General features: G+C 34.6%; 1 protein-coding gene across 8 annotated transcripts in view; it reads left to right on the top strand.

Annotated features, from left to right (window-relative positions):
• GDAP2 (ganglioside induced differentiation associated protein 2) overlaps positions 1-14,264 on the top strand; it is a 62,109-nt gene that overhangs the window by 28,027 nt on the left and 19,818 nt on the right. For all 8 annotated transcript variants that reach the window (XM_003892481.4, XM_031652359.1, XM_031652352.1 and 5 more), the window contains 3 exons: positions 1,523-1,679; positions 12,612-12,688; positions 13,744-13,820. In XM_003892481.4, the coding sequence (XP_003892530.1) occupies positions 1,523-1,679; positions 12,612-12,688; positions 13,744-13,820 (311 nt within the window). The remainder of the gene's footprint in view (positions 1-1,522; positions 1,680-12,611; positions 12,689-13,743; positions 13,821-14,264) is intronic.

Genomic DNA, 14,264 nt, shown 5'->3' with positions numbered 1-14,264 from the left:
AGTGATGGTCGTGTGTACATGTTTAAGGTCTTAAGTCCCTTCTGTGGAGATATGCCTCACACGCTTCGGTGCTGGGACTGAATCTTGTAATCCAGCAGTTTAGGGAATTACTATGAAATTCCTAGGGTGAATATTTCTTTTAAAAATGAGCACCAAGCCAAAATTGGTAGGAAGCGACTCAAGATTTTATTACAAGTACATAGACTTTCATCAAGTGGAGAGAATTATAAGTGGTCTAGCATCAGAAAATGAGAAATATCTGGAAACCAAGCTTTGCTGAAGGGGTGCCCATGCACTTTGGGTGAGCCTCCAGTATAGTATATCCTTGAAATAATGCAAAGAGTTGTTTTGAAATCCTCATGCCTGTGACTACCATCAAATTTTTCTTTCATAAAATGCATTTAGTGTGATAATGAGTGGTGAACAGCAAAACCACTTTGAGTGCTGGACAGTAGATAAGACTCATTGATTTGCTAGAAGATTCTCTTCTATCCACCATTCCCAGAGTGTTTGATTTGCATTCATATCTCAGAGAATACTTTTTGTGATAGATGTACACCTTAGCCTTCTTATTTTCAAGTAGAATGTTAAATCTGTTAAAATATGTGTAACCAAGCTTTACTTGAGGAGTGTTTTTAATGAAAGCGGGTCTTTCCAATCTATTGGCCTGTCAGTTTGAGGAGCAGTGAAGTAGATGTGGGGAAACTCCAGCTGATTGTCCACCAGGTTGGAATTCAAGTGCTGGCATTGCCTTGGGAATGTCCCCCATGGTACAAGGTTTGTTTTGTTTTGTTTTGTTTTGTTTTTGCGTAACAGATCTACAAAGGCAGTGAATACCACACTAAGAGATAATGTGTTCCCAAGAGACTGATTTCTACTCATCCAATTCACAGTGGTTGTGTGGACAGATTAGAAAGTTAATTTATTAATTTGTAGTGAGAACTGTAACTCTTATGGATCAAAATAACTAGGTTTGTATGACAGTGTAGAAAACTAGGATGCTAAATTATAACTGAAATATTTCTTAAGGAATGTGGATCATACTCTGTGATCCTGGTACATCCATCTTGGGATGTTACCTGACAGAACAGCTGAGGTTTATGCAATCAAATGCTTCCTCTTTCAACAGTGCTATATAAACCTTCCTAAATGCTTGTTTTTTATACTTCTTTTTGTCAGATGCTGTGCAATGAGCCATCGTTAAACCCAGATACAATCTAATTACTTCCGTCTTTTTGTGTGTGATTACAGTCTACTCTTTTCTTCCTAGGGTTACACCCAGGTCACCCTGATTGGATCTCACATATTGCTAAACCTTTGTCACACATGGACAGGCAGTTTCTTTCATTATTTCAGTTTTACAGATGCCTAAATCTGATTACAGTTTCATTCTCAAAAATAACCTTGACCCCAGTTTTTTGAGTTACCTCACTGTCATCCTTACTACAGCATTCACAATCTGTTTCATTTACTGTCTAGTTTTAGCATAAGCTCTCTGTTGATAGTAGCATTTTTGTTACAGATAACCAAGAAGAGGAGGATGAAGGCTTGGGAGTTGATCTCTCTTTCATTGGTTCTCACGCTTTTGCTCGAATGGAAGGAGATATTGACAAGCAAAGAAAACTGATCCTTCAGGGACAATTATCAGAGGCAGCTCTGCAGAAGCAGCATCAAAGAAAGTAAGACAACCTTTCAGGACTGTTAGATACATAAGGACATCAGAAGCAGGAACGGGACCTTACATCTGATGCATGAGCTACGTGTATACATAATGTATTCCAACGTATTTTTCATGACAATCGGTGAGGAAGAGATCGTCCTCACTTCGGAGGTGCAAAAACTCAAAGTTAAGAAAGCTATCAGTGGCCACAGTTAATATGTGGTGAAACCAGTGTTCAGATACATGTCTGATTTCAGAGCTCCTACCCTGTCTACTATAATTGTAGTGCCTCCATAATACAGGTTTATATTCTAAAAGGAGAAATTAGGAAAAGGGAAAGGGAGTTATAAAGCTTTTATTTAGCTCTACTATGTTTATAATTAAAGCATAATCTACAGTTTAATTAAATTTAAAAGAGCTTTATTTCTCCCTGACTTATCCCAAGGACCTTATAAGACATCCAAACCATTCCATTTCTTCCATATGTCTTCTAAAGCAATTTTGAATAAATCCTTTTAAAAACATAGAAGCAGCTTTGTACTTTTGGGTAAGCTTTCCTAAAGATCCAGTCTTTGTAAAGCTAGCTGCTTTTAAAAAAAGTCTAAAGAAAATTTAAAAAAAAAAAACTATAAATGTCTACTATCCATTACCTTATAGGGTTGATTGAGGGTTAGCACCTCATAGGGTTTTTGTGAGCATTAAATGAGGTAATGTAATGAGCTTTAGCACAGAACCTGGTACTTGTCAAGCTCTTAAAATTGTTCACTGTTGTACTGAGCAAATCATGGCTTGTTTTATCTTTGAACTTTGGTACTTGCCATTCCTTTTGAATGGACTACTCTCATCCTTCAATTTCTATCCAGATTTCAAAAGCAATTGCCTCTGGAGACCTACCTCCAAAGTCTGGAATAGATGCCGCCTCCTGTATGCTTTTTTTCCTACCCTGTTCTCACCCAAAGCATAGCATAGCATTTTTCACGCTGTATTATAATGATGTCTCCATGCTATCTGTCTCCACTGATAAAGTGGGAGTTGGACTACATGATCTCTCGAGTCCCTTACAGAATTAGCATTTTGTGTCTCCTCAATCTCAGGTCTTCCTTTATTCTGATTTTAATTTAAAAAACAAAAGCATATGAGCCACTAGGGGGCACCAAGGAACAGCTTTTCCAAGTGAAGTAGTCACAGTCAAATGATACTTTCAGTGGTTTCTAAACTTGGCCATATGTTTAAGATTCATCTGATAGACATTTTTCATTAAATGCGGTGCCTGGTCTCCTCACATTACTGGGATCTGGGACTTCTTTAGTATCGAGTCTCTTTTGCACTCAGAAATTGTTGAAGACCCCAGAGAGCTTTTGTTTTTATGGGTTATATCTATCAATATTTATCACATGAGAAATTATTTATTTTAAAATAACTGTTTTTTAATTTAATGAGAAAGATAGTGTTTTTTTTTTAGTCTTGCAAATTGTTTAATGTTTGACTTCATCGAAGACAGCCGGATTCTTATATCAGAATTCAAACTGCTGCAATAAGTTGTTTTGACTAATGTATATGAAGAAAATCTGACCTCACTGAGATTATAATTGGAAAATAGAGGAGTATTTTAATAGCCTTTTAAAATAATTGGAATATTCTTTGATACCATACCACAATTTGATAAACAGTAGTGTTTAAAAATATAGTTGTAATCCAGAATCTCAAACTGTATCCATGAATTTTTGAATTCTATTATATTAAAATGTGTTGTTCTGTACTTTGAACAGATTTTATAATAGGAATGTATAGCATGGCTTTATAACATGATACATTAGCTTTTTGGAAAGTATTGATTCATAGAGCTCCAAATATTGACACATTTCATTACACAGTATCAAAAAATTATATTTGTTAGTATCAATTGTACAGTATCACCAATCTCATCAGAAAAGTATTTAATATTAGGAACTGCCAAGCTTCTGATGACAATAAAAATGTTTCAAATATATATATATTTAAAGCTTCAAAGCTCGAGTTTTATCGTTGGCAACAAATACTGTTGGTTATTTTTCTTGAAATGTCAGGGTCACTTTATTCATTTTTGGGAAAACACCTGCCAAATATTCATGTTGAATAACTATAGTTTACCAGTCATTCTTTGAAGTAAAAATGGTGCTGCATGAAAAAAAGCAACTAGTCCAGCTCACAACTCAATCACATAGCGACTTTCTTCAAGGCAGCCTCACACTTCAATATGCAAAAGTGCTTTATGTGTTCTTCCCATTTTGTCTTGCATTAATTTAAAAAGATGAGGTCTCAAGAACTGATTTAATAAAATTAATAATCTTTACTTCTCCATCGAAGGCATTCTTAAATGCAGCTGGCCTGTTTTGTTTATTGGTGCCACTGCCTTGATTTGTGGTAAGGCTATTACCAGGTGTTTTTACCCATCAGTTGCTTTTGCACTATCAATGTAAATGTTCATGCATTGAAAAACTCTAACAATGTTATTGCAAAAATAGTTTTGATCTTACAACCTCCTAAAGGCATGTCAGGATCTCTTTAGGAGTCTACAGACTACACTTTGAAAATCACTGGTCTGTGATCTCTCACCAGTACTTTATAGTTAGAAGGAATTTTGATGATCATTTGTTAATAGTTTTCCAAAATGGGGTCCACAGTCTATCAGCATTAGAATCACTAAGAATGCTTGTTAAAAATCTGTGCCCCACACCAAACTTCCTATATCAAACTTCCTGTCCTCCATGGAAAGGACTCAGAAATCTTCTTTCTAAAGTTTCTTAGATGATCCTTTTGGGCCCTAAATCACTGACCTAGTGTGACTCCTTTATGTTACATGAAGTAAATTGATCCCACGGAGTGGCTTGCCCACAGTTACAGCTACTTAAGGAAGATCCTTCAACGTTGCCTCTGTAGCATATCTCCCTTCTCTACTCACCTTCAACCCATTTACACAAGCCAATGTCAGAGCAGTTGGAAAAGGACTAGAGACTTTTTATATTCACATACAAAGAACCACATAATTATCACCCTTCTCAAATCAGTCAACCTGTTCTCTTCTGTCCATTTTCTCTTTCTCTCTCGCTCACACACACACACACAAATACACACAAACTTAGTACATACCTAACTCATTTTTCCATGAAATGGTACAGATATCTGGAAGTTTTAAGTTTATCTTTGGGCTGGTTGCTAGTTTTGTTGTTGTTGTTGTTGTTGTTGTTGTTTTTCTAAGTGAGTTGATTAGTTTTACTTAGTAACTTAGTTTAAGCCAGTATTAAAATACATTTATATTCACTGATCCCACACTTTCTGGAAAGGAGTCCTATAGCATGTAAAGCATTATCCTTTGTATTGGTAGAGGACCTTGATCTTGAGAGTCACATTTGTAACACAGTTGACTTTTTCCATTTTGTTTAGGAAACAATGAACACTTATTCTACAAGAAAATATTCTAGTTGCAAGTACACAGAGATAAAGTACTCCCCATCTTCTGGAAGTCCATGAATGAGCCACACTACCTTGAGATGTCAGAGGTATTGAGACAGAAGTTCAGAACTGCAGTCAGGTTGTGTGTGTGAAGTCAACACATAGTTGCAGGCTTGGAGAAGAGCATAACCTATGGCTCCCAAAGCTATTTGCTTGAGTAAGGAGCTATGTCTGACCAAAAGATTTTTCTGATTTCCCATTTATGTGCCCAGTGTCTGTGATGATTGAAGATGAGGTCTTCTCTTGTATCTGTAAAGCAGACTACTTCAGAGTGATGTTAAAAACTTTAGAAAAAATAAACTTAATGGAGTTTATTTGAGCATAGTAGTATTCATAATCAGACAGCACTCAAAACCAGAAGCAGTTCAGAGAACTTCACTATAGCAGCATGAGCAGCAGACTTTTATAGGCTGATTGCAGAAGCGAAGTAGAGAAATTACTTGATTGGCTACAGCTAGGCATTTGCCTTATTTGGGTATGATCCAGCTAGTTTGCCATTTGTGATTGGCTGAAACTCAGTTTAGTTGCTTTTTGTTTGTTTGTTTCTAAAATTAATCAGTTACAAGGGATTCTTCTAAGTTAAGTTGTGATATGGTTATGTAAGGGTTCCTGGTACAGAAACAACCCTAAGCTAATTGGTCTCTTGCTATTTTGTTTTAACAGTGATAACCAATTCTCAAAACTATGGTCCAGGGAGGAACCTGATACTCTGTTTTCTTCTCAAAAGTGTGATCCAGGGAACCTGATAAACTATTTTTATAATGTGGCCAGGCGTGGTGGCTCATGCCTGTAATTCCAGCACATTGGGAGGCCAAGGAGGTTAGATTGCTTGAGTGCAGTTCATGAAACCCTGTCTCTTAAGAAAAAAAAAAATGGCCAGACATGGTGGCGCATGCCTCTGTTCCCAACTACGCAGGAGGCTGAGGAGCCCAGGAGGTGGTGGAGGTTGCAGTGAGCTGTGATCACACCACTGTACTCCTGCCTGGGCGAAAGAGAGAGACCTTGTCTCAAAAAAACAAAAAGAAAAGAAAAAATCGTAAGGTTACTGAGACGTATTTTTCTTTTTCATTCACATTCTCTCACAGTGTTCAATGGAGTTTTCTGGAGGCCACTCAGTATGTGATATTGCAGTAATTTAAATGCAAACACACATATGAGAATCTAGCAGAAATTAAAGAGATTTGCAAGTTAAAAAATACAACTCTTTTCTCTAAATACAACTTTTTTTAAAAAGTTATGTTCACAAAATAGGTTTTTCATTGTTTTTAAATTAATGAATATTTTTAAAATTTCTCTTTTTATTTCTAATGTGAGAACTGGTAGATAGATATAAATGACACAAACAAAAGATGTATAAGGTCCTCAGTAATTTATAAAAACATAAAAATATCTGTGTTTTATATAGATATATTTTGGTCCTGAGACCAAAAAGTTTTTGATGGCTGTTTGTTGAGGAGTTTGTGATATAACTAAGCTATATAGTCATCTGTTTGCATGCTCAGCCATATTTGAGATTGTAGGTTGTAGTTTTAAAAATTTCTTTCTCTTGATATCTCTGAATCAGGCTTTTATTTTCACATATTGAGTCTGGCTTCTGTTGATTATGTTAATTACTTAGGTTGAACAAATGTAAAAGTAAGTAGGTTTTTAGTTAGTAAATATCTTTTCGAAAGCCTTCAGTTCTTCCATCAGTAACAAAACTAAAGGTCACATGGATTGGCAATAGTTTTATGTCACTCCTTTCATAACACTGCCTTGCCACTTCAGTGTCTCTTCAAAATAATTGTTTTTAACATGTGAAAAATTAGACGTGTTTTCTAATCCAGGTCTGTCATCCAGTTGTGATTCTGATTTGGGTGTATCATACGGTAGACATTAGTTTACTTACCAAAATTAGGAATCAACCTAGATATTCTTTTTCAAAAATACTGCTTTTGAAACTCTTCAAGTTATTTTACAGGAATATTTTATTTCCTTTTTTATTAGTGTTACTTGACTGGCTTAAGATTCAATTGCCTGTGACCCTTATGTCATTTTTCTCAACAAAATCATTATCTTGTTCATTATTAAATACTTAATAGGCTTTTACTAATGTGCCAAATGTTGTGCTGGATACTACTAGTAATAAAGTGACAAGCAAGACAGATACAGCACCCTCCTGCATGGAGCTTAGGGTCTTGCAGAGGAGAAAAATGTTAAACTAATTAGTTATATGAATAATTGTTTAAATTACTGTACAGGGTCAATAAGAGGATACAACAAGGATCTTAACTAAATCTAGGATAGGTCAGTTGTATAAGGTCTGGGAAAGCCTGTGTTAATTCCAAAGACAGAATTTTTCCTAGGCTATGATTTTACACAGATGGGTTGGTTATTAGTCTTTTAAGAATGATATAGTTTAAAATTTTTTTGTCATTCAGCTGTTGGCTGTACAGGTGGGTGGTAATTTATTAACTGGAAAATAATTGGCTTATATTAGCTTTGTGAGAACAGTGTCCAACCTCAGTTGGTTGCAACCCATTGAGAAACTAATTAATATTTCTGCCTTTAGAGCACTCTAGTGGCTACTGACATATTTTGTATTATTATTTATCCATGATTATTATGTTTACCCATAAAATAATAGAAAAGTTTGTTTATTTGGAATAAGAAAATATTCTATATAGGATATTTGGGAAATATCCTGTAGGAAACCCAGAAACTATTTTGAGTTCGTATTTTCCTTTTAGCTTTGTTTTGATTTTTGGATTGGAACAAAAGATTCCATGTCTTTATTTAAACAAAACAAAACACTATAGCAAAAAGTGAGGTGCTGTTTATAAGAAATGTAATAGAAAACATGAAATATTCTTTGAATAATGAAGTTTAGAAAAAAAAAGAGGGTATTGTCTATTGAGTGAGAAGAGTAACAATCTTTTGCTTTTACTCTTTCTTCCCAACTGTTGATTTGTTTAAAATTATGACTAAATAATCAGACTTACACAACCTATAGTGGGAATGGCAGAGACTTAATTAGAATAAAGAAGAAACCTGATGACGATTGCAATCATGAGTTGTTGCATGGTCCTTAGAAACCAGAACAGGACCAGTGTCTCAGCAGTGATTCTGACCTTTTAAAAATCATGACCCCTTTAAGAATCTGATGTAAACTATAAACTTCTCCCCATGAATATGTTCATAGAGGTTTTGTCAACTAAAATCTATCTTTAGATCTAAAGTTGTTAATCATCAATCAAGGTTTAAAACATTTTAGAGTTTATACTATTTCTGTGTTCACACTATGGACAAATCCCAAACTTTAGATAGATTAAGGACTTAAATTTTAAAAAATTTTGAAACCTGTGGAAGAAGTTAAGTTAGTATCCTTCAAACCTTAGAGAAAGGGAAGATTTTTTTAAGCACATGAAAAGCATTGACTACCAAAGAAAAAATAATTTTGACTATATTAAAATTAAGAACTTTAGAAAGTAGAGCCAAGCTTAAACAAAGTGAAAAGCAAGTTACAGAATGGGGGCAGATACTCACAAAACACACAACAAATGATTAGCATCAAGAATGTGTAAAGAACTACAACTTGGTGAGAAACAATCAAATAACCCAATAAAAAATGGAAAAATGACAGGAACAGGCATCTCATAGAAAGAATCAAGTCAACATGAGCAGAATCTCAGCCTCGTTACTGACTGGAGAAATGCTTTACCATTTGTAACCTGTCCAACTGGAAAACACTAAAGCATCTAACACTAAAGCATCCCTGTTGGCAAGGACAGAGATTCACAGAATCTCATATGCTGCTAATAGAAGTATAATTTGGTGCAATGCTTTGGAAAAGAGGTTTGTCCTTATCTCCTAAAATTAAACATTCCCTGTAACCTAGCACTTTCACTCATTGGTATCTACTCAAGATAAATCATGCACATGTATACCAGGAGACACGCAAAATAAGTTGATCGTAGCCGTCTTCACAATAGCAAAACCCTGGAAATGGCCCAAGTGCCCATCAGTGAGAGAGTGAATGAAAAACATCTATAGTTTTTGTCTAGTATGAATACATGATACATACAGATTAAGTATGCCATATCCAAAATCCTTGGAACCAGAAGTGTTTCAGATTTCTGATTTGTTTGGATTTTGAAATATTTGTATTATACTTAGCAGTTGAACATCCCAAATCCCCAAAATCTGAAATGTTCCATTGAGCATTTTTTTTTTTTTTAATTGTCATGTTGGCACTCAGAAAGTTTTGGATTTTGGAGCATTTCAGATTTTGTGTTTTTGGATTTGGGATGTTCAACCTGTAATTGTCCAAATCAGTCAACAACATTGAAATCCAATGATATGGATGAATGTTAGCAATATGATAAGTCAAAAATGTAACACCCAAGAGATTATATACAGTATGATAAGCTTTTTTAAATAGTTAAAAACAAACAAACAATGTCTTACATTGACTACAGGTAGTTGAATTTAAAATGATATAAAAAGGAAAGCAATAAGTGATTAACCTGGAATTCCAGATAACGGTAGGAAGTAGCACATGATTAGATGAAGGTTATTGTGAAAGTCCTGATTTTTGTTACAGTGGTAGATTTTAGGGTGCTTATTACTTCATTAAAGATGAATAATTATATAACTAGTCTTCTAAGTGGACCATGCATATACCAGCTATGCGAGTGTTATCAATTAAGGATCATGTATTCCATTTTGTACACCTGAGTTCCAGTTTAAAAAAATTTTTTTTCAGAGTTCATTGAATATAGATAGATAGAGATAGAGATAGAGATAGAAATAGAGATATAGAGATATAGAGATATAGAGATTGAGTGTCAGGAACTACCCTAGGGATTGGCTGGAAATACAGAGACAAATATGACATGTTCTCTATCTGGTGGTCTAATGTGATAGAAATAGCCATTCCAATAAGTGTGTAAAGTCTTGCACTGAACATGGTAGAAGTCTTTGGGGATACCAAGAAGGGAGCATTTGTTTCTACAACATATCTAGAATTTGCCTCCACTCTACTCCTTCTCATTCCACTTCCTACCTCACCACCAGTCCCCTTCTCAGCATACATATTTGATTGATGGAGTATTTAGACTTCTAGTTACGGTGTCTTGTTCTTATTACAAAGTTAGTTTTCTTTGTACTGTAATATGTCTGTCTCACATATGCAACTTTAAACTCAAGAGCCTTTTTTTATTCATCTCAGGCCCGAAAATGTCTTGCATATACTCATGTTTATTATTTCATTTAGCAAAGAATTTAGTACCTACTATGATGCAAACACTGCATTTATTCAATAAATCTTTGAAAAATGAGCCAATGGATACATGAACAGAGTATAGAAGTTAATAGGTATTAATTGAATTCCTGTTTTGTGCTTTGTGCTAGGATCTGTGGTGCCCATAGGATGTAATATATATTTTGCTGTTTAGTCTCATTATAAACAATTGGAAAGTATATAATAGAATGATTTTTTAAAACGTGATAAACTCTATACTTTTATTCTTCACTCCCACATTTTTGATGTCATAATTTACATTTTTGTATTATTTTTGTCTCAACAAATTATTGTTGCTATTATTTTTAATAGTTTTGTCTTTTAACCTTCATACTAATGATATAAGACAGTATGTTAAGTGAAATAAGTCAAGCACAGAAAAACAAATACAGCATGATCTCACATGTGGAACCTAAAATAACTGAACTCAGAAAAACAGAATAAAGTGGTTATCAGGTGTGCTGGTGGGATTGGGGTGGGATTGGGGAGATGTTGGTCAAAGAATACAAAATTTCAGTTAGACGAGAGGAGTAAGAGATTTATTATACAATATGGTGACTGTAGTTAATAAGAATGTGTTATATACCCAAAAATTGATAATAGAATACATTTCAACTATTCTTACCAAAAAAAAAAAAACGATAAATATGTGAGGCAATGGATGTGTTAATTAGCTTGATTCAGCCATTTTACAATGTATCCATATATCAAACATTATGTACGTTATTTGTCAAAGAAAATATTTTAAGTAAAGAAAATTTTGATTTAGTGTAAATAGGAAATGATGGTGTGAAAATAGGGAATAGTGCATATGATTTAGAGAGAACTACAATAAACATAGGCGTTTTCTTGACTTGGAAATTATATTTGGAAACAAAATTAAAAGCTACTGTCTTTGACTTTTCAATTTGCATAGATTGGTAAGTCACAGATTTGAGAAGGCAGTCTATAGAAGTAATGCAGTACCACTATGTTTTTCATAAGCAGTAACAATATCTGTGTAACTCACAGGCATGGCGCTTGTTGATTTCAGTCTGTATGTGATAGACTTCCCATTAAATATTTTTAGTTGTGCAGTTGTACTTTATAGCTGAAAGGTGCCCCTCCCATGTGAACACCATTTGGCAGGTGAGGAAACTGAATTCCATAAAGGTAAATGACTTCAGTAAGTTTGCACCAAAAGCGGTAGGATTAGAAGCCACATCTCCCCTCTCTTAGTTAAGCTTTTTGATGTTGTTGTTACTGGATATTGCCATATGTGATCTAGACACTTCAGAGTTTCTTTTCATACATTTAGGTGTCTTGAAAGCTTGTTCACAATCAAGTAAGTGGCACTTTTAATTTCAAGAAATTAGTATGATACAGTAGAAAAAGCACTGACCTTTCCGGAAATCTAGAGACCTGAGTGCAACTTCACATTCAACTCTACCATTTAATAGGCTGGGAAGTCTGAGATGAACTTGACCATTAATCTTTTGCATGTCATTTCCCTCTGCAAGGTCTTTTAATGTCTCTTCCAGCTTTAACATCCTCTTAGCCAAAGCCAAAGCCAAACTGCAGTCCATATGATTTGGTCTGTGGGATATCACTACAACTAGTTCGTTTAACTGATGATTAAATATGCCAGAACTTCCCAGATAAATTTACCCAACTCCTTTGTGATCCCACATAACATGTACAGCACTTGCCTGTTTTTCCCCTGAAAAGTGAACTTCTTGAGGGAGGCAACCATGTCCTTTCATGATAGTATTCTCAGTAACTATCGTAGAGTAACCACTCGAATCCTTGTTGAGTGAGTGAGCATCTGTTTTGGAGCTCTGCCATTGGTTTAGACTTTCTCTATGCATGTTTTTAGTAAAGGAAAACAATAGTGTTTTAAAACAAGGTTAGTTTGGATACTTGGTATCTTAGCCATTTACCTGTACAATCTTCATTTAATCATAAGGATTTTTAAAATAATGAACACCTTCCTTTCTCAATAATTCATTTGTGTTTATTTTATCAATAACATGTAGTAGAGATTCTACATGGTTTAATGCTTCTTTAACTCCTTCCCAATTATAATGGAATATATACTTGAAAATTTTTAGGGTCAGGGAAAGGTATCAAAAATTGGTCCCATTTGTAAATTTAATTTCCAAGGGTTTATTATAATGATTATATCATTTATTTCCCTAGTTATAATCGCTGGTTATGTCAAGCAAGATCTGAGGATCTGTCTGATATTGCTTCTCTAAAAGCCTTATACCAAACAGGTGAGCTTAAATATATGGTAACTTATTCTTTCACTAATTTAGAGCCCTACCAATCATGCTATTTGAGAATTCGTTTTTCTCTGATTTCATTTATTGTATCTATGAACAAAATGGTTTTGTACTAATGAAGATAGTTTTGCCTGTCATCAAGATCTTAAAAATAACATCCCAATCTATAAAATTTTCAACTTATAGTTCTGCATTAGCCAACTTGATTTCATGCTAGTGTCCCTTTTCTTTTAAAAAATGTTTCTGCTTTTAAAAGTACCATATACTTGCTACTACAAAATTCAAACCTTACATAAATATATGATGGAGAGAGTGAAAGTTCCCAGATTCCCACCCTTTCTTCATTCTATTTCTTTTACAGACAGTACTTTTTAGTAATTTTCAGATTTGAGTGCTATTTAGTTTTTCCTGGATCACTAATGTTATTAAAAGTTGTAGTGAGCGTAAGCAAAAAGCTGTTTATAAAAGGTTTTGGGGGCTGGGCATGGTGACTCATATCTGTAATCGCAGCACTTTGGGAGGTGGAGACAGGATCATTTTAGACTAGGAGTTCAATACCAGACTGGGCAATATAGCGAGACCCCCATCTCTACAAAAAAATGAAAAAATTAGCCAGGCGTGGTGGTGCATGCCTGTAGTCCCAGCTGCTTTGGAGGCTGAGATAGGAGGATTGCTTGAGCCCAGGAGTTGGAGATAGAGGCTGCAGTAAACTATGATCACTCCACTGTACTCCAGCCTAGAGACATAGCAAGATCCTGTCTCTAGAAAATAATAAAACATTTTAAAAGATCTTTGGCTGTTCTTGATTTAAAATCTTTAAGAGGTCTTCTCTTAAAAGGGCAGTGATCAAAAGCCTCATGAAGCTTTAAAAAAAAGGTGTTGTCATCTGCAGAGTAGAAAAATTGGAAGATGAAATTTGAGCAACTTATACTTCCTTGTTTTCAGTCTTTTAAGTTCACATAGAATATTTTATCAAGTCAGAGCCTAAGACAAATAATATTCTTGGAATGAAGTTTCTGGGTGCTGATTACATTTCCTGTTTATAGGTGTTGATAACTGTGGTCGAACAGTGATGGTGGTAGTTGGAAGAAACATTCCTGTAACATTAATAGATATGGACAAGGTAAGCCATAAAAAGGCTCTGTTTTACAAATAATGTTGATTGAAAAAATAAGTTGTATATAAATTTGGAATCAAGGCCTACAATGTGAATCACGGCTAAATTGTGTATCACTGACAGAGGAGCAGACCTGGTTCTGTGAGTGGACCTGTATCATTTCAGTTCAATTAGGGGTTTGATTTTTCTCTGTCCAAGAAATAAAAATACTGGAGTACCATAATATGATCTCCAAAACCACTGCTGCTTTGTTTTGGATATGATGTAACTAGTAAGTGGTTGGAATCATTCTGTATTATAATTGTGTAATCAAATTCTTTTTTGAAAAAAGAAAAATTAATTTTTGAGTATCTATTAGAAGAGAAAAAAACAGAAATGTAGTTTACCCAAGATAGCGTAATTCTATAATCCCTTCATTTGGAGGCAAAGAACAGAAATAGATGATTCATA

Source organism: Papio anubis, chromosome 1 (genome assembly GCF_008728515.1).
Source record: "Papio anubis isolate 15944 chromosome 1, Panubis1.0, whole genome shotgun sequence".
Lineage (NCBI taxonomy): Eukaryota > Metazoa > Chordata > Mammalia > Primates > Cercopithecidae > Papio > Papio anubis.
The sequence above is the reverse complement of the archived record's forward strand: the minus strand, read 5'-3'. Positions and strand labels throughout refer to the sequence as shown.